The sequence below is a fragment of the Uloborus diversus genome, chromosome 5 (genome assembly GCF_026930045.1).
Source record: "Uloborus diversus isolate 005 chromosome 5, Udiv.v.3.1, whole genome shotgun sequence".
In the NCBI taxonomy this organism is placed as follows: domain Eukaryota; kingdom Metazoa; phylum Arthropoda; class Arachnida; order Araneae; family Uloboridae; genus Uloborus; species Uloborus diversus.
The window spans coordinates 37,376,953-37,402,360 of NC_072735.1; the positions used below are offsets into that span (position 1 = coordinate 37,376,953).

Here is a 25,408-nt window from a genome sequence, read left to right on the forward strand (position 1 = left end):
CCTGTAGTTTTCAATTATTCTAAGAAAAAGACTTCACAAACGAAGAAAAGTGCGGCTCAAGTCATTTAGAGAATGTTTTATCATTATCAAACTTTTAATCATAAATTTGAGTGTTGAAACATGCATATTTTTCTTAATGGGAAAGTTTGGTTTGAGATGACTTGAGTGCAATTTTCTTCGTTTGTCGTCGTTCTTTTTCTTGGAATAACTGAAAACTACAGGAATACTAAAACTATCCTCTTTGACCCAGAAAAGTTATTTTGTCCTTTTGAGTGCAGTATGAAAAGTGCTTAGTATTTTTTAAAAATACTTGTTATTTCAAAGTTTTTCGTTTTTAAACAAAAATTTATTTTAGAATTTATTTTTTTTAGCATTAAGTTGTACCTAGAGAGAAAATTAAACAAATAACCTTTAGGATTAAACAAATCATTTAGGGAAATTTTGAAGTTCCGTTATCGTTTATTGGCATAGATGAGGATAAAAACCCTAAGAAAGCAGCGACAGAGGAAAATTTTCATTTTTGCTCCAGAGAAGCCTTGATTCAAAATTTTTATTATGATTACTATCAACATTACTGTTGTAAGGCAACAAAATTTGTAACAATGGGTTTTATATTTTAACATTTAACCGGGAAATTACATGAAATTTGCTGTTTTCCCATCCTAACCGAAATAATAATTTTATTTTAAAATTTTAATTTTTCAACATCAAGTTGTACTTTAAGATTCAGCAAATCATTTAGTGAAATCCCGAAGTCTCTAAGTGATCTAGTTGCTACTAGCTAGTAGCTACTAGCACTGACAACTTTTAAGACTTTTTTTCGTACTTTTTTTTTTCCTCACATGAAACGAAATAAGCAAGTTTGTACAACAAAGCTGACGTACACAGTGAATGACGAAATAATGCAAAAAAAAGAAAGACAAATGAAAAATTTGCAGTTATCTGCCCACTGCAAAATACTTAACTAGAGTAAATGTTACCACATAGTTTTTAAAATTTTTGGCGTTGAAGGCAACGAAATTACAAAATAAATCAATAAATAAATTTTTTTTAAAGCTTTCATTTCAAAAAAAAAAAAAAAATCTTTGAATTTTAAAAGTTATGAGACAAGAGAAAATAAGAGCAACATAAAAAGCCAGTTGCCACATAAAAGAGACGATCATAATGTTATTAGAATACCATGCAAAACCGCTAAGCATAATATGTTCCAATCAGTACCTTGAACGGTTATCAAAAAAGCTTGATGAGTTCACTAAGGCAAAAAACGTACATCCTAAACACGATCTTAATTATAAAATTACACACAATGCGGTTCCTCCCTGTTCATTTTATCACACCAAAACAAACGGGAAACCGAAGTGTCAAAAAATATTAATGTGAAGCTACCAAAACGTGACCACAAAGTACCCAGTAAACCATAAAAAAAAAATCGTTAAACGGTACCTAAGATTTGAGGGTGGCCAGTCGTGCCTCTGTGTTAGGAAGGAACAACTTTGTTATCTTTGCGCCATTTGTTGCGAGGGGGAAAGCCCTGGACCACCATTCCCCTGATTTTTGTATACGTGGATATCATCAATCGGTTCCAGTGGGTTTCCAAGTTCATTCTCACTGAGGCTAATTTTTACAACCATGAAAAAACAAAGTTAGATGTGTACTTTATCTCCCTTCAGCTCCAGCCAGTCCCGATGTGAGTCGTGCTTTTTCCAGCCTCTTCCAACTACGGCGGGCCATGTCCATGGGGGGCCAGATACAAAAAAAAAAGTAAGAGTTAAACATTAAAATAGAATTCTGAAATCTTATAGGTTTAGTCTACACCTACCTGAACAAAAAACAGGGCCGAATTTAGGGGAGGGCAGGCGGGGCTACTGCCCCGGGGCCCCCACAGTAAAATTTTTACAAAATATCCTAACTTTCACGGGTGAGCAAATTTTACGTTTTTTCTACCAGACTTTTTTTTTTTTTTTTTGTATTTCTACAAAGAATGCTTGCACAAAAATAATATTATTATCGATATATCAGAAAGCCCTGATTGCAAGTATCCATTTACTATCAATTTTTTATTTGATCGAGCATTTCAGTGGTAATATATGTTTTTTATTCATTAAATTTGTAATTTGTAGCTATGAGTTAAAGAGAAAAAAAGTAAGTAAAAAAAAACCCGAAAAAAGTTAACTTTGCAGGTCATCATTACAACTTCTCGCTTCTTGAGCTCAAAAATTTAAAAATTATTTGACGAAATGACTTGAATGGAAATTTTTTAAATCAAAACATCAAATATATACATATATATAAAAATATTCGGATATATATCAAAGTATCGGATATTTTCGAAAATATGATGATCTTTCGAACCCTGATTAGGGGCCTCCATTCCTTCGTTGCCCCGGGGCCTCTACACTTCCAAATCCGGCCCTGACAAAAAACATTTATCGTTCGTTCCCTAGTCGACTAGGATTTGATACAACCAACAAAAGAACTAAGCGTTTCAAAGAAAATAAGAAAATAAAAATTATTTTCAGGTTCACAATCAAGTACTATGTATAAAACGAAAATTAAACTTGACAACAAAGTATCTATTCTAGATCAGCTTTCAACGTTCCTAACTTTTCCATACCACATAAATTTTCCAAGTATTGAACCCTTTATGTGTTTTTAAAAAATATCTCAAAATGGACACTTGTGGCAGAGTGGCAGGGACGGTCAAAATGTAGACTATTTCAGTTGTCTATAGGCACGTGTATCTTGTACACGTCAAGACAAAACTAGTCAAAATTGATTCAGGGATAAGGAAAGAAATTTACATTGAAACTAGCTGAATGACATGTTTGGAGTATAACACTACTTCTTTTACTTCAGGCATAGAAATAGAAAAACGAAAAGTAATTTTAAGGATTCATGATCGGTGAAATTAGGGATGCCTATGAGGGATGGATCGACTCCGACTCCAGGAATTTTAGAGTCTTCGACTCGGACTCCTTTACGCAGGGGTGCCCCCCCCCCCTAAGACCCAGGGCGCACCCCCTTAAATGTCGTAAAAACCCCTCCCCAAAAATACCCCTTAAAAATTTTAATGGCGCAGTCTGCGCCATGACCCCCCCCCCCCCCCAGGTGGGCACCCCTGCTTTCCGCCAAAATCACTGAAACTCCGACTCTAACTGCGCAAACACTGGTTGCAGATTTTTGAGGAAAAATGACAAACTCCGACTCTTTTGGAATTTCAAATTTTCCGCCTCCGACCCCTTTACCCCAAATTATGTCAAACTCCGACTCCGCAGCCCTGCAAATAACAAGAAACGGACTTTCAGAGCGTTAAACACGATTGTTCATTTATGGACGATCCACACAAGCGCTTCTCTCGGACTATCCGGGATCCCGGATGTCCAAGATTTGGACGGGGGGCAATCACGACTCTCCACCGTCCCTCCCCAGCCACAGAAGAAGAAGAAACACGCGCGATATCGAGAGGAGGTTATGGGAAAGTGGCTGCGCCGTGCCACCGATCACGAGAGAAACCATTTATGGAACACTCTCGGATTCACGCTGGCTGGGGGAGGGGGGGGGGGCAATGAAGGAGATACGGCGGTTGACCGACAATGCTAAGCATCAGAGGGGTGGGATGGAAAGAATTATCTCTCTTACGTCATGAAATATTTGAATAGCCCCAGTGATCTAATGAACCATGAAAGCATGTTTAGAGTTTTTTTTCCCCCTCAAGAAATTTTTTGGGTTCAGAAGCTGCATTTGCAGTGAAGAGCAGAAAAAAATATAAAAGGTCTTTCGGCCTTTTTGAATGCAAAAAAGTCGCGGTTGTGCGAATAAAGGGCGTTTATACCATGGGCGCCCATATAGGGGGCAAGTGGGGCTCAAGCCCCCCACCTAAAAATTAGAACTTCCTTGCTTTAATTTTCTTTGCAAAAATGTAAAAACATTTCTTATCCAGCTATTAATGAATAAGTTATTAAAAATGTCAAATTTTAATAACTCTAATCTGTACCGAAATCTGCTGTTCAGTTTCCATGGGGAAAATATCCTGATAAACCACAGAGAAAATATCTGAACTCCCCCCCCCCCTTAAAATTTCGCATATGGGCGCTCATGGTTTATACTGTATTCCAGTGGTGACCAACCTACGGCCCACGGGCCACGATTAGTGACTGTCTCAAATTTGGAGTCAAATGTTCAGAAACTGGTTTCAGAAAAACATTTTTTCAATAAAATATGCATCAATAATGATAACATCAATATTTGCTTGTAAATTGTCCATCCTTTTCCATATTTTCCCATGTTATTCAAAAGAATGAAATATATTTTGAAATACTATATATATTCTGGCCCGTGAGATGCATTTTAATGTGAGTTACGGCTCTCATGTAAAAATGGCCGATGATTATGATTTTAAACTACTTTAGCAACAAAAACTAATGTTAAATTAAAAATTTAAAAAAAACTTCGACCCCAACTGCCTCACCGACTACTAAAATAAACTTCGTAGGACAGAAGAGAAGACATAAAAAATATTAAAAAAATTAACTTTTTTCTAGATAACATGGGAAAATACGAAAAGTTTAGGCTAAGCTCCTTCTCAAGTGATAAAACTATTGTTTTTTTTTAATTACTACATGTTTTTTTCGCATTTTACTTTATTGTACTTCATTTTGTCACATACAAAACTACAGTAGAACCTCAAATTGTCTAAACCCCGTTTTACTGAATTCCAGCTTAATCAAGACATTTTTTTGAATTTTACGTAGCCTGCTTTTCTATTTCTTTGTTTAGAGTAAGAAATATTAAACTTTTTTTGTAAGATCATAAAAATCCTGTTCATACTATTCTGTTTTCAGTCCGACCGTTTGTAAATCCTGTTAATTTCTAAAAATAAAAAAAAATCTCTTCTTAATTCGACATTTGTGACATGTGTCGGTTTGCAGAAAATAATTCACATGAAAAGCTTTTTGGATTGTGCAGTTTTCTCTGTACAATCTACAAATCTTGACAAATCTTGAAGAAATCAGACCTAACAGGACTTAGTCAAGGTATTTTGAATTAATTTTTGATCAGTTAAAGTAAAAAGCAATGTGTTTATATAAAATCTTTAAAATACCTAATCCTTATAATTTAAAATTGCACACTTCTTGCTATTTGTTTACATAAATATTCCAATAGCAAATAATGTCTTCAAACGTAGATTTCAGAAAACGCATTTTTTTTTTTTTTTTTCCAATTTCTCTGTCACGTGTAATAATTCGAGAAAAGATACCCAGGATAAGATTGAGACTTCAGACTTTTAAAAGCACAGTTCTACGTTAAAAGTAACTTTGATAAAAATCTAGCAGAAAAAACGGCAACTTTCGAAAAAAACTAGCATCATCAGATAATTTTCGTCAGTTTGACGACAAAGTATCAATTTCAAGCTGAGCTCATTGTTCCGATAATGCATTTGAAACTTATCCATGAGAAGGAACCAGCATTTAAAGTCCCGGAAAGATATCTAACATCAAACGAATGCAAGAAGAAAACGAAATCTATAGCATTAATTCGGAAGATCAACATACATCATTTTACTCTTCAGGACAGACTGAGACAGAAAAAAGGAAGTTGAAAAGAAAGAAAATGTTAGGTCAGAAAAGCGGCTTCATCAGAGACCAGCTATTAAGAAGAAAGAAGTCTTCAGTAAATGAGGGGTTCTGGGTGTGGTTCTGTGGGCAACGGACGCACTGGCGGCAGAAATGCAAGCCCTCTTCGACAGAGGAATGAACGTTCATTAACTTTTACACTCCTTTTTTGCACTAGTAGATAGGGGGTTGAAAGTCAGTCAGGAGAAAACAGAGCTAGAAAATGCCATCAAAACGTCACACAGAATCATCACCAGTGGTGAAGATGATGGGACTAGCCTAGATCGACCACACAGCTCCACCCTCACCATACTTTTACGTTTCACGATTAAGTTTACTAAAGTAGATCAAATGATCCATAAAATAAAGTACAGTTAAATTCATTTTATACTCGCATGCTTAGTAAGATCATGAATAACAACTTCTGCACTCCATATCTGCACTAGTAGCAAAGGATTTAAAAATCCATTAATGAAAAAAACCAGGGCTGTGGAGTCGGACTGATTTTGGGGTAAAGGAGTCGGAGTCGTTAGAAAACATGCCGACTCCGACTCCGGGCTTCTTTTTTTCTTTCCTTTTCACTGACTCTCCTTGCATTTTTTAAAAACTGATTACCAATTGGTTCGATTACATGTATAAAAAGATACTAATGAGAAAATAACTGCCATTATGGCAATCAGCTAGCTTGAATGCTTACCGAACTTTCTGTAGCCGTCCCCTAGTTAGCTTGCTTTTTAACTTAACTAATAGCAACTGTCAGCAAACGGTTTTGTTGCCTAACATTTTCAAGTAATCACTTTCAAATAAAAATAGAAATATAGTGTTTTGTTCTATCTCAGTTATAAAATAGTAAAAGAAACGTAACAAATTAGTAAGTCGACGCCCGTAGCTAAAGTTGAAACGTTTAAGTGTGATCGGCAAATTCAAAGAAGTTCTGGCGCGAAAGCACGAATCCAAAAGATTCGATGAAATAATCTAATGTTTTTTTCTTTATTAAGACTATTTCTGTAAGCTTGGTTCTCACTAAAAAGTATGGAACAAAATAAGTGTAAATGATTTCTTGATTACAACGCTCAAGAACTGCAGTTAATCTTAAAATCTTCATATTTAGGTTAATTCTAAAGCAGCCAATAAAATTTAAATTAAAAATTTTGCGAAGAAGAAATATAGGTATAGTAAAAGGTATCCGTACAAATTTGTATACCGCCGCGTTTTGTGTAAAATTAGCTCCTGACGTATAGTGCCCTATTTTCGTTGAAATTTTATTGATGAAATATAATTTAAAATATATTCGCGAAAATTTTCAGAATTAAAGTATTTATATTTTTTATAAACTCTGAAATTAACTTTGGGTGTCATCTACCAGATGGGTGTCACCCGGGGCAAACCACCCCCTCTCAAGAACTTGGATTTAGAAGAAAAGGTTTTTTTTCTCTCAAGTTACAGCTTTCAAAAATTGAAAGCACACGATTTGATCAATATCTATTTGTTAAACATTAAAGGGGGGAAAATTACAGATAATCCTTTTCAAAATTTTTAAAAGGGATTTTTAAGTCATCTCACTTTTTAACTCGTAACTATTGGAAAGTTTCATTTTTAAATTGAATTTCTAACGTTGTATGGCGTCTTGGGTTTACAATAAAAAACAAAATGCGAAATTTTCATAAAAAGGAATTTAATATTTCAATCTCTGTTAAGAGGTTTTCACCCTTCCCTTGAATGGAGAGAGGGAGTTGAAAAAATACAATTAAAAAATTTAAAAAAATCCGGAGTCGGAGTCGGGCGTTTCAAAATCCAGGAGTCGGAGTCGGAGTCGGCCATTTTCCTTCCGACTCCGCAGCCCTGAAAAAAACAACGGCTAGAGTGGCGGAAAAAAATCAACAAATAAACGTTGTACAGAATCAACACCAGTGAGGAGCACGATAGGGCTAGATCGAGCACACAATTCCAACCTCACCATATATTCTTAAGTTTAATAGTTGAGTTTTTTGGGTTGAATTAAACCTATGGATTAAAATAAAGTATTGCCGAATATACTTAATACGATCATGGTTAATAAAATCGTGACTTGTAAAAGTAAAGCTAAAGTCAATCTTGGTTTCTTATTTAGTTAATTATCAAGTTCGATGGCATTAATTAGCTGTTTTAGAATCATTAATTTGTATCCCATTAATTGTACCCTTCATAAGAAGACTCAAACACACTATTATTACTTTGCAATAAAAGTTCTTGTAGGCTAATCTTGTTTCTCGTTCTTTTTAAACCCAGTTTTTTTTTCTTTTTTTTACCCTGAAGTGGGTTGAAAAAGGAAGAACCCCTGGCGTAACTCATCTCTATATAAAAATTTTTGCCCTCAAATTCGAGTTTTCTATTGTACATACAAGCAGGAAAACTGCATGAAAAATTCGACATTTTTAGTTTTGAATTTTCTTATTCATTTTGAGGAGGGTCTAGACTGCATGAACCCTTCCTTAGGCTACACTACTGATTTTACCACATTTTCAAAATTAAGTTTTCATTTTAATTCACATTTCTCTAAGATCGGATAGCATTTTGGACTATGTAATCCTACATAGATTATATTATTTTTATTAGGGTTTGAAATTAGAAAAAAGCTAAGTGTCATTAGCACCTTTGCTTATAAATGTAAAATCATTTAGTCGGGCCATGCTGTGCTGTGAAAGAGCTCCATGCTACTATTCGCTTAAGAAGCACAAGACCTCCTAACAAATGAAGGTTTATATTACCGCATTACCCCACACTATCCCGCATGTCCCAAAACTCGGGGGGGGGGGGGTCACCCACGTTCAATGCATAAAAAAATAAGTTTCCCTCTTAAAGAGAAACTAAAATTAATTCATAAAGCAAATTATGTATAACAAATCACAATTACTATGAATGATTCAGAATGAGGAAATGACCTCATTAATAGCAAACACACATTGATTTTATCTTGCTCCTAGTTTAAATATTTTGCTTTTGACTAAACAGACTTTTTAGTCTTTAAAAAAATCCTTTAAAAATTATTCCTCTGATTCATCAGATTTTAATTTCTAGCAAAAGTACAGGATATCTATCGGCTTTTTTAAAATTTAAATCGGATTTCTTTTATTTTATTTTTTTTTAATTTTCAAAAATTTGTAGATATTATATTTACATTTATAAACATACTATAGTTCATACAATAGATGAAAAAGCAACATTTTAGCTATTTTCATTTCATCGTAGTAGCGATAAAATTTAAAAAATAGGAAAAAGAAGAACAGCTTTAATACAAATGCATGCTTCAAATTAAGTTTAACATTTATCCCCCCCCCCCCCCAGCTATAACCACAAATTCTTCACCTATAATTCTAGAAATAGTGGTTCTACTCTTTCCTAGAGCTATAACTTTCATACTTTTCAGAAGAAAAATTCCTTAAAATTTAGCAGTTTTCCATGTTTGTCAGCGTATATATAGATAACAAAAGTTCTAAAAGAGATTGAAGTGTTCAATTGGGATAAAGGCAAAAAACCTTGAAAATAAAGTTATCTGAACTAATTAATCCATTTAGTTTGCTCTTAAAATTAGGATAAGTTCCAGGGTTGTTTGGTTTAAACCACGTCAGTTTAAACCATGATTTAAACTAAATGGTTTTTTTAAAAACAACCATGTGGTTTCTTTTTTTCAATTTTTTTTTAAATTTAATTATTTTCCCCCAAATGTTTTCATAAATTTTACTTATTATTGCAAAGACTAAAATCTAATTAATGCAAAGTAACTAGCAAAGCTTTATAGATAAATTACAGATTCAATAAATTTAGAAACTTATATTTTTTAAGGTAATGCGAGTTTGATAAATAGTTTTTATTTTTCTTTTTTTTTTCTTATTTTAAATCTAAGCAGCTTTCCTATTAGGTACATAAATATACAAGGCAGATCAACTAAGTTTTTTGAAAGTTACATGGGGAAAAAATTATAAAAGAAGCTCTTTTATAATTTTTCAATTATCATTATTTTTCAGCCTTTTGCATTTCAAAATAGTCCAAAAAACATATTTCAACCAAAACTTCATATACTAAGTAATTTGCTTGATTACTTAAGATTTATTGAGATACATTGTGCACCATTGAAGTGATGCATACTGTAAAAATATCTTAACACTAGAATACACACTTTTTGCATCCCCTATACATGATGCAGTCAGAGCAAAAAAAAGACAAATTTATGAAAACAGAAAACACTCATGTAACTCTGTACCTTTCCAAAAAAATATAAGGCCTAATTTTTACCTTTCATAGTTTTTTTTTTGATCCCAATATAATAAAAGTATGTATGAATGGTGGAAGAATAAATAAATATTAATTTTTATGAGTCTTCATTATTAAAATATGTCCAAAGAGTATTTTCATTTAACTTTGTAATGAGGCTTTGAATTAAAATGATTTTTTTTTCTTTGATCAAAAAATTTCATTCTTAAATGCATTAAACCAGGAGAAATAATGTCTACAATGGAAAACATAATGATTTTCTTAAAACCTACTCGTCCTGTTTCTATAATTGGTGTAGCTGATACATTAGTGAAATAATTTATATGATTTGAAACCTTTTTTTTATTTAATCTTTAAACAAAATATGTGATGATCTTTTGATTTTTAAAGCTGTATAGTGTACATCAGACTTATGATTCAGTTGTAGATACTGCAAAATACTTTCCATGTTTAAGAATGCGTGATTTTAATTTTACTTTTATATTTTTATCTATAATAGATAGCCATGATTACTGCCATTAAGTTGGCCATCACCAAAAAAAGGTTACCCGGGGGATCAACTTTCCACGGATGATGCCACTGGTATCCAAAGGGACATTGATGCTATCCATTGATGACATCCCCCCCCCAACGACAATGTACCTCAATTTGCAGCTGTCAGTCTTTCAAATGGTGCGATGGTTATCCACATGGGTGCCACTCTAAAAATTGGCCAGGACTGAAAAACGCGTGGCTCCATTTTGCTACACCATTATGTTAGCACTTAGTTTGATATTTTAGACATATATAATGCTAATTTTTGATGTTGTAACTATGTAGTAAAACCAAATTGTAAGATTAAGTAAAAATTAAAACCTAAATAAAAAATAACATATCATTGTCCAAGATTTTTAGGAGGTAAAAGTAGAAAAAGAACCTAATAATAAAATACTATAAAAAAACTTACTATTTGCTACTGCAGAAAAAAAGCTTCAGATTGTATAGTTCATGTTACATAAATAATTCATATTTCATACAAAAAAAATAGTAATTAAAAAAAATTCAGGTTTGAGATTCTTGACTATAAGATGCATTGTGATAAAAACTTTAACAAAATTTTCCAGATTAAGATAAGAATGGTTGAAATCAACAGATTGAGTAACTTATTTAGTTATTCTTTGAAAAAAAAAAACAGCTTATCTTTTTAACTTTAGCAGATAGGCCAGTTTTTTGTCCTCAGAAGAATAAGACCTTTTTGGAGAGAGAGATTCAAAAGTAAAGATATGTTTCATCTATAAAAATCATTTTGAACATGGAAAAAAAATCCGATGGCCGAAATTTTTGAAAAGACGGAATTCCGTCCCTTGGACGGAAGTGTGGTAGCCATGGTTATCCAGTTCACCAATGACTTTGCTGCAGATTGGGTATAGCCGCAGTTCAATGGGCGCAATGCGGGTGACTCTGAACTTGCAGTGCCGCCCTTTAAAGATCTTGTAAAACTGGTGAAGATTGTCTTTAAGTCAAGGGACATCTACACCTTAGAACAAGACAAAGTCCTCCAACGACTTGCTCGTCTAAATCCCGGTCTCAATATAAGCAGCTGGAGGACAAGAGATAAAACGGTTGTCAAAGACGACTACTATGTCAGGTGGATCTTTGAGGTGGATTTCAGCCGAGTTCATTAAGAAGTCCAACCTGGAATTGTTTGTTGGGGTTTTGGCAAGAGTCTGTATAAGATCCGGCACAATCCCAACACACAAAATTCTCCTGGTGTAGAAACTGCCTTATCCAAGGACTCTGATGTTTCATTGGAGCCCCAAGGATAATGTGGAGGCTGTTGAAACTCCTGCTGGGGGCAATGTTCCAGATCCTGCAGTGATGAAAGGGGTGCAAACTTCGGTGGTTGGGACACCATCTGGATCCACTCCTATTGTAAGTATTGAGAGCAAAGATAATGTTTCTAATTTCTCCTAGATCCACTACCAATTCGATTTCGAACTTTTTGGAAAATCTTGACATTTCAGATGCAGATTCCGAAGTCACAGTAATGGATGAGACCCTCTTACAGGATACTTATCCAAGCAAAGAAGCTACCTCTTTGCAGGTCCCCGCTCTCTGCAATGGCAGTGCCTGGCATCATTGTTGCGCAGCTTAACCTTCATCATTGCCAGTCTGCTACTGCTCTTCTCAGTAAAGACTTGGCTGAAGGAAGTATTGATACTGCCCAAGTACAGGAATCCTGGGTTAACCATGGGAAAATCCTTGGTCTGGGTAGCTGTGGAAATCTCTTCTATGATTTAACTTGTAGTAGATCAAGAGCCTGCGTAGTTGTTAACAAGCGCCTGAATGCTCTCTGCCTACCAAAGTTTCTTGACGGTGACAACGTCGCCATCCGAGTATTTAATAAAGATGGTGCTTCGGCTTTCATGTCAGCTTATTTATCCAATGAGGATGACATTCCTTTAGCGACCTCAGCCAGGAATTTTGTAAAATTCTGTGTGCATGCCAGGCTGACAAGTTCATTATTGGCTGCGACGTTAACGCTCACCACATTGTGTGGGAAAGCAGTGATTGCAACAAGAGAGGTCAGGAACTTTTAGAGTACCTGTTAGGTAACAACCTAAATATCAGAGGTAACAAACAGAGGTAACAAACCTACCTTTATTACCCGTAACAGATGTAAAGTCATCGATCTAACGATATGTAATGACAGAGCACAGAACCGCGTAAGTGATTGGCAGGTGTTGGACTAGATTACCCTATCTGACCGTAGACTTATCCTTATGACTTTTTCAAGTCCTGCACTAAGCGTACTGCAGGAGGAACAGAATCACGAACGAACATCTTGGGATTCCTATCCGGAAGATTCCTATCGAAGAGGGTCTCCCTAGCGGATAAGAATTTTAAACTTGCTTTGTTGATAGACTTGGAACTAGCTGTTGATTCACTTCTATACTCCAATCTTATCAACATAACTGCATCGCAATCTTCACTAGTTTACCAAGATTTGGTGGTGTAAAAATTTTAAATTTATGGCATGCATGAAAATTCTAATTTCCTGGCATGCTGGTCCTGGCTGCATAATTTCTTTCCTCCATGCCCCATAATGTGGGATGACATTTTTAGTTGTAAAATGGCCCTTGGTTACAGGTCTGCATTGCTGCCTATAGATTTGGGCATTTATTTACAATGCCCAGGTAATATGCATTCTATAGAATGCTGGATTTTAAACTTGGTCAATTGCGTATTTAAAGATAGATATTCAATAAGAAAAATACTAGATATTTTCAAACTTACAGTAATTGCAATAACCGATCTCCAGCTTCCTTACGAAAAGGATCTTTCATATCAAGCTCTTTTATTTGTCGTGCCAAAGTTCTGATTTTCCTTGACAGCTTATTGTACCTAAACAAGAAAGTCATAAATGTAAAACTTACAAATGCTATCAACATTATTCAATTCATAAAACCAAATACGAATAGCATTTTAAAACTGAATATTCAAATACTGTTCTTGAAATAGCAAATTTAAACTTTCTACAGAGTATTTTGGAAGTTAAGGTCTTAAATGTACATTATGTAAAGGGTTTTTTTTTTTTTTTTGATGTCACATTTTCATTAGACCCCCCCCCCCCTCCCGACTCCAACCTCCAACTTCTTTACAGCAAAATCAGTCTGACTCTGAAACCGCAAGCACTGGCAGAATTGAGGACTTTGGGAGAACTGACCCACTAAGACTCTTGATATTTAAACATTTGACTCTGGATTCTGACACCTTCACCCAAAAATCAGTCTGACTACGACTTTTCTACTCCGTAGCCCTGCTTTTATGTATGTTCACAATTCTAAGATATAAGCAAAACCGATTTTTTTAAAAAATCATTTGGCTTCCACTCATTACGTTTTTAAAGCACTTTCACCAGCCATTGTAAAATCGGGAACAGTTATGACTTTTTAAAGAATCAATTTCTATTTGAAGAGAGAGAAGAGAACATCTTTGACAAAAATGTATCCCATGTCATATGTTTACTTTTGTTGGTTTAAAAGGCAACTCAGAGACTATTTTAGCTTACGAATAGAGACGTACCGAGTAGCACTTTGGCCGAGTAGCCAAGTACCGAGTACTCGGCCTTTTATTACTCGGCCGAGTACCGAGTTACCGAGTACTCGGCCTTTCACTACTCGGCCGAGTTCCAAGTACCAATTATGTTTTAAGAAGAACCACAGACACACATGTGATGAATTTTGAACTTATTGGAATAGTAGTATAAACCTCCTTGTCCATATAATAGTTTTTAAAACTAAATTCCTGCTGAAATTTAGTTACGCATTATATATATACAATTTTGTTTGTGTCAAAAATTTTACAAAAAAATAATTTTTTTAATTAAAAATCAAGAAATAAAAGGTATGATTAATCAAGTTGGAATTAAAACAAATTACAGTAAAATCCCTCTAATGCGGACACTAACAGGACAAATGTTTTTTCTGCAATACAGAGGTGTCCGCAGGACAGGGGTTTAATAATGTTATTTGCATTGGAACTGGGGAATTAAAAATTGTCCGCATAAGAGGGGTGTCCGTTAGGAGGGGTTTCACTGTATACCAATCAATTATAGTTCTAATCTGCTAAACATAAATAATTTTTAAAAGCAGATAAAACAAATGTGCAGGAACACTCCAGACACGTGTTTCTCCCCCCCCCCCCCCCCCCCCCCATTACAAGGAACGTCTTTTTCAGTGCATAACATGTGAGCTAAAGAATGTAAAGACATTCAACAAAAAAATACGACTTTTGTCGGATGCCTTTAAATCTACGAGCCCCCATTTTGTGCATTGAAAAAGGAATTCCTTGTAATGCCAAAACACGTGTCTGCAGAGTTCCTGCACTGTACTTTTAAGGTTGTTTTATTTTTTAAGCAAAGCTATTTTTACATTTTTTATAACTAATTTTTGTTTGCAGCAAAAATCCATTTTTAATATAAAAATTCCATATTTTCTATACTTAACATTTTTTGCGTAATTTTTAATAAATAAGTTTTATTAACTTTGGGAACATGAAAATAAAGATTTATTCCATTGAAGCATTACAAACTTCATTATTCTCAAAATTTAAATTTGACTTATAAATTTTAATTGTAAATGATTGCAGAATATAATAATTGCTCCTTTTTTTATTAATTTTAGTATCTGTCTTGGACAATATTCAATTTTTTGCAACTACTCGGTATTGGCCGAGTATCTGATTAGAATTTGGCCGAGTACCGAGTACTCGGCAAATTGGCCGAGTAGGCCGAGTACCGAGTAGTTACCGAGTACTCGGTACGTCTCTACTTACGAACAACATAAAGCTTGCTCATATTGTTATAAAAATAATAGTTATAATTCAACCCTTGTTTTTCGCAGTTGTTTCATTATATAGACGCAACAGCAATATCTGAATTTCTCTGAAGTAGAATTCCTTATTTATAAATTGAATACTTTCCTTGTTAGAACACTTAAAGCTTATTTGCGGACTTTTAAATAGGTTTTAAGCATAGTTAGAGCTTTGTAGACAAGAAACAAAAAACTTTAGTCACCATTACATTCGTATTAACATATCACATAAAAAATGCCAAAATAAGGCATATTAGACGAAATCAGCGCCGGGATCAAGGGGGGGGGGCAAGCCAGGGTTCTTCCAACTGACGGGGACTTCTGGGGGGGGGGGGGCAAATTCACACTATTTTTATGTTTTTTTTATTGAAACTCAATTTAAAAAGTAGAAGGAAGATGTGTAGGGCAGCAGTTTCAAGATTTGCCCCACATCGGAAAAATCGTAGATCCGGCACTGGACATAATAAATATCACAATTGTTATTAGTTAGTTAAAAACTATCCACATGTATACACTTCTTACACACTACTACTAACCTAAGAAAATAGCACTACTTATTTGATGATGAAATAATTGCAAATTAGTGAGTTATCTTTCATCCTCATGTAAACGTATTACTAAGTTTGAAAAGCAAGTAGTCGAACACCATTTACAATAAGTATTTATCCATCAAAAATAACACTGATATACAACGCCCCCTCTCAACTTGTAATACTATACCTCCTCAGAAGAGTTTACACTTCTTCTTCTTCATCAGCACAACAGCCTGGTGCAGGCCAAGGCTTTCTCCGTCTGCTTCCTCCAGGCGGTACGACACGTTGCCAGGTTTCTCCACCTGTTCACTCCCAAAATTTTAAGGTCCTTCTCAACACTATCCAGCCACCTTGTTGCTGGTCTTCCCCTTCTCCTTGTACCCTCAATCCTTGAAAAAGTTAGCTTTTTAACCGGGTCCAGATCTGCACGCCTAAATACATACCCCAGCCATCTGATTCTATTGGCTTTAATTACTCTTAAGATGTTGGGTTGTCGGTATTTACGGTATACTTCAAAGTTATATAAACTTCTCCAAGTGTCATTTTCTTTTACTGCTCCAAAAATTGTCCGAAGGATCTTTCTTTCAAAAATGAGAAGTCTATTTTCCTCTGTTTTATTAATTGCCCATATATAGAAAATAGAGCTTACACTACTTAAGAATTATCTTTTGTTGCTCATTTGTAGGAAAAAATCAAGACGAGCAGATAAAAAAGGCTAATGATATATCTGAAAAAAAAAAAAAAAAGAAATGTTGTGAAATCACGAAAGTTGAAGCTTGAAGATTTGAGAAGCATGAAGTGACTGTATATTTCGATTCCCAATGTTGGTAAAATTCTTGTAAAGAACCAAATACCAGGCAAATAGGTCAAATAGATATGCTGCATGAGTTTAAGGCAGTGAAATACCATTACAAATACTACCAATACAACAAAATTCCCGTTTCAATAGAATGAATTTTTAGTCACAAATCAACTGCTGTTATATTGTTAGAAATCCACTACAACAAAATTCTTGTTACAACAAAAAAAATTTGTGCTCCCTTCAGGGCCGATCCTAGGGTGTCGGCCGCCTGTGTGCATAGACCTAATGTGCCGCCCCTCAAGAGTAATTTACATATTTTGACTAATCTTTAACATCTATATAAATCTTTCTTTAAATATCTATGCCAAGTTCAAATTTAAAAAAGGGGGGGGGGGACAGAAGAATGATCTTACAAAAAGGAAGAAATTTTTCATAGTAAGAAACTCCTTAGGTACAATTTATATTTTTGAAGAAAGTAATAGATACCAAAATTTACTAGTCGTTAAAAACGCATTTTATAGTCTTTCTTCGGTGACATCAGCGAAGAGACGGAGGAAAGGGAAGCGTGCGGGAGGTATCAGGGGTTCAGGGGAGGAGGATTGCTCCAAGAAAATTATCGAAATTGGCGTATGAAAAATATTTTTAGTTAATCTTGAGTTGTGTTTGGTTGCAAGGACAAAAGAGTCAAGTATATTCAAGGTGCATGGAGAAATTTTCGAAATTGACCTCAAATATCGCAATTTTAGGAACTTTTTCGAGACTTTAGGTGAAAGTAATGTTGCAGTTCTTTCCTAAAATTCTTTCAAAATTTAAATCAATTTGAAGCTATTTTTTAAGACTGTAGCTTAGGAAGGATCGGCGTTCTTCCCGAAAAATCTTCAAAACTGAAATTTTAAACCTGCAATTTTGGGTTACCTTTGTTGACGTTGCAAGAGGGAGGGAGATTCAATCACCTCCCATCGACAGATTTCGAAATATGTTTAAAACGCAAATTTAGGCCGTCTTTGGTGACGGTAGGGAATCTGACGGCTATCCTCCGGTAATTTCTCGGCGCTATGTTCTCAAAAAACCGTTTTTGGCTAGATTTGAAAACAATAGGGGCAACGTGAAAATATTCCAAACCAAAATATTTTTCGGAAATGAAATTCATTATAGGCTATTTTTGGGAAGGAAGGATTTTGGAGCTCTTAAGCGGATATTTCTAAAATTGCAATTTTATATTATCTTTCATGACGTTAACAAAACTGGGAAGCTTCTACGGATCTTTCAGATACTTTTCAACATTAATATCTGAAAAATATAACTACATACTTTTTTGCACCTCACCTCGACGATTGATGGATGTGCCCTAGCGCCGTGAAAAGTTACATAGGCCTGGCAGTTCTCCTCCGGAATTCATTAGAAATATGCCCCAAAATCGTATTTTAAGCATTGTTTGATAACGATGGGACTAAAAGCGGGCGGGGGTTCAGTCTGCCCTCACAAACTATTTTTGAAACTGAAGTCAATTTCAGGCTAGTTTAGGCAGGAAGCTTTGGCTCCACGGAACCGTCTAAAAACGAAATTTTCAGGTACAGTGATTGTGTTGGAGAAAAGGGAGATCCGGGGTCTTTCCCCAAAAGTTCTTGAAACTGATGTTTGAAAAACGCAATTTTAGTTTGTTTTTCAATACGTTAAGTGAGAGGGGGTAGAATTAGAGGCTTCTCTAATGACGCTAATTGAGACTGCCTTTGGTAGTAATGTTTGCAAATGGATTTTGGGGTCCTCCACTGCAAAAATTTCGAAAAATGCCAAAGCAGTTTTATATGACGTTTGATGATAGCTGTCGTCTGAAAACACGTTTTGGATTTTGGAGCCAACATTTTTAGGCTATGTTTGATTAAGTTAAGGTGGAAGAGGTAAACCAGAGACTTAATTGGGTCCTTAAGATTGATGGTTCAACCAACGAAATCATGGCATCCTTTTGGAGCTACATTTAAATTTGCTTCCTGGGGAAGAGTCCTGTCCTCCTACCTGATCTGATTAAAATCTTGAATGAACTGGGCAGTTCATTCAAGATTTTAATCAGAAAAATTGTCCTAAAGGGGGAAAAGTACAACATTTTAGTTCATCATTCATATATGTTACTCTCAAGGGAGTCGCAATTTTCCACTTTCTCTTCATGCATCCACGATTGTTAAACAGAGTTAGTTGTTTGAAATGCTTGCGAGAATAACTAATTAGTATAGCTTTTTTTTAAATAAATAAAATATGTGTTCATTGTTTAGGTCTATAAAAGCTTGGGGGGTAAACATTCGTGGCCCCCCTCGGTGCTCCTTTTAGACGGCACCCTTTCATGCTTCAGAAGGGAGCCTTTCCCCTCCCCTGTATCGATGCCTGATTACCGATTCTGTCAAACTTTGTAACCAAATGAAGCATGTGTGTTAAGAGTAGATATTAATGGACAATGAACCAACACAATGTTCCCTAACATTCTATTTTTCTTAAACTATGCTATGCTGTCGGGAATTCGACACATACTTTGACAATTGAACATTTAAAAATCAGCATATTTATTCTACTTATTATAAGTTATCTTGTGAGAAATTCTTGAGGAGGAATTTTGTTTGATTATAAGAACTATATGATGTGGCCTGCAGCCGCCCTTGTGCGGCGCACACTCTGCACACCTTCTAGGATCGGCCCTGGCTCCCTTGAAGTTCGTTGTAATGGAATTCCACTGCATAAAGTTTCCACTTGGTTTTTCAAAAACCAATTTCTGATTATTTGGCATCAAATTTGCAAAATCAATAGTTTTAATCCCAAATGAAGATGATTGGTTGTTTTGGAAGTTTCCAGAAGTTTTTAATTTGTAAGATTAAACGCAACAACAGGCTCAATAAAGCCCATTTAATTAGGTTGGGCAGCAGAGCTTTAGAAGGATGCAACTGAGGTCAATTCAAAAACCGATCATGTTGTGGGGGAAAAAGTGATTTTGAGCCAATAAGTGGAAAGGCAATATCCAGTTTCTATCATAAACATTTCTAGAATAGATGAGAAACATTAAATTAAGGAGAGAGTACATTGAATTACACTGAACTTCTTAATAACCAACGATACTCGCTGTTATGTTAAAGTAGCTTTTTTTTTTTTTGCATTCGAGTACAAATCTCAAGAAAGTGTATCGAGAAAGAAAGTTAATCGAAAATAAGAATCAAAATCTTGTGCACCGATACCATCAAATATAGCGCTGGTTCCAGAATATGCCACTAAATTAATCTATTGCTGCAACACAGCATGTAAACAAAGAATACACACATGTAAACAACGTAAAAAGAACGTTGATCTTTGTAAAATTTCTGCTGCGTACACAGAAAATACTTTAAGTCGAAATAAATAGATATCATATGAACCATTTTTAATAGTATTTTAGAAAGATAAAGGATTAAATTCTTACCTTGTATAATCTTCACGTTTTTGAACGAAAAACTTTCTCATTATTTTTAACTCATGCAGATTGTTGTCTACTTCCCAAGAAATAAAATCAACCTTCTTTAGAAGCTTTTGTTCATGATATTTCAGTTTACGAACCATTTTTACATCAAATTGAACAACAATTTTAGTTTTAATATTTATTTTAGCACTACACTACACGAAACGGTGCCGCATGCCAGCAGAAAGCGGAAGTTGCAATGCTTTACCGGAACTTGTTCACTATCGCCATCTATTGGCGCTCAAGCAGAATAATCTGCACTCACAGACGTTCGATCAGGGACGACCGGTACTTAAAAATTTTTGGAAAAGGATAGATTTTCAGTTTGCCGAATGAAACTCCGAATCTTACCGAAAGATAAATGTGAAATTACACATACAGATATCTGCATTGAAGAGAAGAGACGTGAAGCATCATTATTAAAATGTTCAAAAAAAAATAAATTTTGTAATGCATGTTTCTCCAAGTTTGCCGAATCGAATCGTCAACAAAATGTGCCGAACAAAAAAAAAATCGGGAGGTCACAGTGATCTTCCATCGAGGCGCACTTGAATCAGTCGAAAAAAAAATATTTTGATTTCCTGTTAGATTATACTACTCTCAGACAGGGACGCTTCGATGAGAAGTCACGAGGGATCACTGTGCCCACCCAAATATTTCCTGTTTCCAAATAATAAATTCAAACGATTTGGCGAATTTTAAGAGACTATCATAATGATAGGTGGATATTACAAGGGACGCGCATAGGGCCGTCGCTGGTCAAAAACTGGGGGGGGGGGCGGATTTGGCGGCGCCTAAACGCATATTCCAATATGCAGAGAGAAGATTTAGCTTCGGGTTTAGTAGGGATAGTCATATTACAAAACCTTAGTACTAATATTATAAATTTAATCCGAAGGATAATATTCAGTTAGAAATAGAGGTGTCGGAGGGCTTCCTCCTGGTATTTGTTCGAAATTGCAGATGTAAAAACGCAGTTTTAGACTATATTTTAAGTTGGGGAGGAAGGGAAAAAGAGGTCCGATACTTCTCCCGATAATCCCCCGCCCCCCAAATGTAAGTTCCCAAAGCACAATCGTACATTTATACTTGATTAGTACTGAGAAGGTATTTATTTACGTATCCGGAGGCTCGCCCATGGAAATTTTTTATAATTGTTATTTGAAAAACACGGTTTTATACGATCTATGGTGACGTTAAAAAAATAATAAATTCGGGGTCATCCCCCGATAAATTTTCAAACTCCAGGCAAGTCAATTGTGAATTATTTCTAATTGTGACAGGTAAAGGGGATCCGGGGGCTCTCCAGCGGGGAAAATTTGAAAATTGTAGTTTGAAAAATGCAGTTTTAGACGATCTCTGGTGATAAGTATCAAAATGGTATGTCATCTGTATCAGGGCATCAAGAACAAATCGACAACTACTTTGAAAGAAATAATTTCTACATAAAATAAAATATAATACAATGCTACTAATGTAAATATACTATAAACTAAATACAATAAAACTTACACGTTATGAAGGTATGATTTTCTTAGTTTACATAATGTTTTTATAGCTAACACATAAATTAATTTATAAAAACTCAAATGAAGTATAGGTATAATTAAAAACCTTACCCTCGTGTTATAATCATTATGACAATGTTTCTAATTGAAACCGCTTATTTTATAGCATTTCGGTGAAATTATACAGGGTTTTTAGTAGGGGAATGTGGGGCAAAGGGAAATAGTTAACATGACTGAGCTTTTTCAAAATGAACGAATTGGAAATTTGTTTTGAAAATTACAGTAAAGAAAAAACATTGTAATTTATAACAAAACTTGCATTGAAACCTTATTCTTGATTTCTGGCAGTAAAATTGTTTCTTCAAATAAAAAAGTGGAAAATGTTCACTTTTTTTTCCATGGGGCAAAGAGAAAATTGAAATATTTTTCGAATGAAATATGTTCTATTCGATTGTGAAAAATATTTTTGATTAAATTACTAAGTAAATAAAACGCGGGTGATTTATTAGTTGATTGAATGAGTGACTTTGACTAATTGTGAGAAATATTAAAAACACAAGTAAGCTAAATATTAACTAAATAAATACTGCACCGAATATTGGAAGGTCCCAGTTCATCATTCGATAATATCAAAATTATTTTTGAGTTACAACAAAATATTACAGTTTGAGTATCATTTTTTAAAAATTGCTTGTATTATCATACGATTAGATTTTCGGCTTCATTTTTTATGGTTTAGCATTCTTTTTCCTTTAAAATAAACTGTCAATTGCTCAGATTAAGTACACATCATTCCTCTACCATCAAAGAAGAAGAGAGATGCGGGGGCCATCGCCCAAAATTGTTTGAAATTGAAGCCTTAAAACGCGGTAGTAGACTTTTTTGTTAAAAATGAGTGCAACGGCAGTTTCTTGAAATTAAAGCTCCGAAAACGTAATTTAAGCCTACCTTCAATTGAAAGGTGGGGGGGAGGGAGAGTTTTAAAGAGGCTCGCGAAACAGAAATAGTTAAGCTAACCTTCAATGAAGGGGGGGGGGGAGTTTTGAAGGGGCTCGCGCACAGAAATGTTTCGTAATTGAAGTACTAAAAGCGAGATTTAAGACGTTTTCCGATTATATTGGCGAGAGAGAGATGGGGGGGGGGGGCATTCTCTCGAAATATTATCAATTTGTAGAAAACGCAGTTTTAGAAGATTTTTGGTCATGTTAATGGGTGGGGAGATTCTGAGCCCTGACCTGGTAAGTTTTCAAAATTGAAGTTCAATTAACGCAATCGTAGGTGATTTTCAATATTGTTAGAAAAGTAGGGGGTTTGGGAGATTCCCCGCGAAGAATGTTCTGAATTAAAGCCTTAACAATGAAATTTTTGGGGATCTTCGGTAATATTAGGAGGAGGACAGGTTCGGCTGACCTCGGGGAGTTTTTTAAAATCAAAGTCTAAAGACGAAATTTATTCTACCGTGAATGATGATGAATGATTAATTGAGAGGACGTTTCTCGGGAGTTACGTTGAGAGCACTCTCGTGATTTTTCGAAAGTGCAGTCCTAACTACTCATGTATAGGCTATCTTTAATGACGTTTGGACAAGGGATGGGGTTTGAGAACGTTTTCTAGGTTGTTTTTTTAACCTGAAGTTTTGAAAACTTACTTCCAGGCCAGCTTTGGACGTAAAAAAAAAGGGATTTTTAGTTCTCCACTGTACCCTCAGTTTGGCTATGTCCCTATCTTCATTTCAAATTTTAATTATTAATAAACATATTGTGGTAATATTTTCTTCCATTTTTCCTTTGCCAAACACGATTATTTGCTTGATTTTCCCATAGTAAAATTCTCTATTTCCAACGTAATATTTTTGTTTTTTTGAAATGCAAGTGTCTGCGGCACCAGAAAAGGAACTTTTAACATTTGAACGGATGTAGTAATTTTCTGTGATACCTTAGGTCTTATTTATTCCACTTCATTTAATTTTAAATGAGCTTCCTGCATCTCTTGATCAAGCTTTGATTTACTTACGATTTTTATTTTTCGCGACGCGACCCATGCTTTTTTCTCCACTTAGAAACGATTTTCAGCACAATATTTTTCATCAAAAAAGTTACATATGGGAATGCTGCCCCTATGAAGCCATCCTATTTATTTACCTTTTTTTTTTTTTTTTACTGAAGAACGATGAAGCATGGTTTTGTATAACCAAGGCCGCCGAGAGACAAGGCGTGCACGTTGTGTCGCCGGTCCTCCCTCCCATTATGCTAATTTTACTCTATGCACAATACTTTAATTTGAGCCGGGCCAATAGTTTTCGACAAGACAGACATACCCACTGCGCGGCCTAGTGAATAGTGCACTGAATTGTTTTTTTTTTTTTTTTTTTTTTTTTTTTTGCGTTAAAAAAGGTTTGAAGCGCACATTTCCGCGGCCCTTACTTCGATAATCTTAATAACAGATAATCATGGACGTTCCTAAATTGTATTTTAAGATTACATTTTCCATTCAAATTTTACAGAAAAAATCCTTTTTGTCATTATTATTTCAATTGTTCATTTATATTTACTATTTAATTTTTTTTAAACAAGGAAGAGTTTCCCCTTTTTCTTCGTTTGCTGCATTGCTAAAAGGAAATTGGCAACCCCATTTCTGAAAAACTGGGGAGAGGGGGGTAGTTGAGCTGAAAATACTATAATTTTTGTGTGAACTTGATATTTTATTTAAATTTATCTGTAATGTTTTTGAAGATAGATAGAAATCAATTTTTTGAAAATAATCACAAATTTTTGGCCAAGCCCCCCCCCCCCCCATATCTAACTGATTTTTTAATTTGAATAAATGTTTTTTCTGGGGGTGTAGGGCAACACGTGTGGGGTGTGAGGTGTAGGGCAACATTTTATCAACAAAAAGTTCGAGTTCCTAAAAAAATTTTTTTTATTTATTTGGCCTAGCATACAAGTAAACTGGTTTACACCTTCAGACGCAAGTTGGCACCGGTTGCCGTTATTCACATTTTTTTTTTTTTTCAACAATTGTTTTGACATAAGAGGGAAAATATAAAAGGGTATGCGACTTGAAAAATCGAATTTCTTTTTTTTGTGGGACAGCCTCATGTGTATGCTTTTTATTTCTTCATTTTTTTGAAAAATAGCGAAGTACCGAAAGCATTTCAAAAGTAGTTAGTAGTTGCTACGTTTCTAAAAAAAAGTAGTTGTAGCAGTAGTTAACTACATTTGTAACAAAGTAGTTGTAGTTCGCTACGAAAAAAAAAATGTAGTTTTTCCAACCACTGTTCTATGGTATATAAACGTACTCTATGTTCTGAAAATGTTCTCTATAGATTAAGACAGAAAAGAAGATGGTATAAAAATGAACACTTTCTAAAATTTCCACATCCATGTGCCCTACTAATAGTAGATAATAAATTAACTTAACATTTTCCAAACATTCACAAAATTAAAAGGGCACAATCAAAGTTTTAATAATCACTTTTGCGTTCAGGCACTATAAATTTAGATCGCTGTCTAATTTTGTTCTGAACGTTTTATTTGAAAACAACTACATGTGCGCGGTTTGTTTGTACCTTTAATTACAACAATTAAAACTCAAATGTACTCAAAATTTTTACTTAAAAATAGTAGCTATCAAGTGTTATTAAATGTCAGAAGCAAGTTTCTTTCGGAAATAAATTACAAAAGAAAATTTAAAATTCATTTTCTTCAGTCCTTACATTTTAAATTCCGTCTGCAAGGGCATATATTTCATAAGATTCTGAATATCAAGCGGAGAAAGTTAAACCGAAAATAAACAATTAGAGGAGAAAGAGACAAAACCCTTTCAAATGTTTGGCCCTTAAAGTAATAGTTCTTCGATGGTGGTCTTTCGGTAGAG

General features: G+C 34.7%; 1 protein-coding gene across 1 annotated transcript in view; it reads right to left on the reverse strand.

Annotated features, from left to right (window-relative positions):
* The window catches only part of LOC129221886 (U3 small nucleolar ribonucleoprotein protein IMP3-like), a 68,745-nt gene extending 48,545 nt beyond the window's left edge, over nucleotides 1-20,200 (reverse strand). The window contains exons 1-2 of the mRNA XM_054856258.1: nucleotides 19,989-20,200; nucleotides 13,140-13,247 (exon numbers count right to left, since the gene is read on the reverse strand). Coding sequence (XP_054712233.1) covers nucleotides 13,140-13,247; nucleotides 19,989-20,125 — 245 coding nt within the window. The 5' untranslated portion in view covers nucleotides 20,126-20,200. The remainder of the gene's footprint in view (nucleotides 1-13,139; nucleotides 13,248-19,988) is intronic.
* Nucleotides 20,201-25,408: the final 5,208 nt, after the last annotated feature.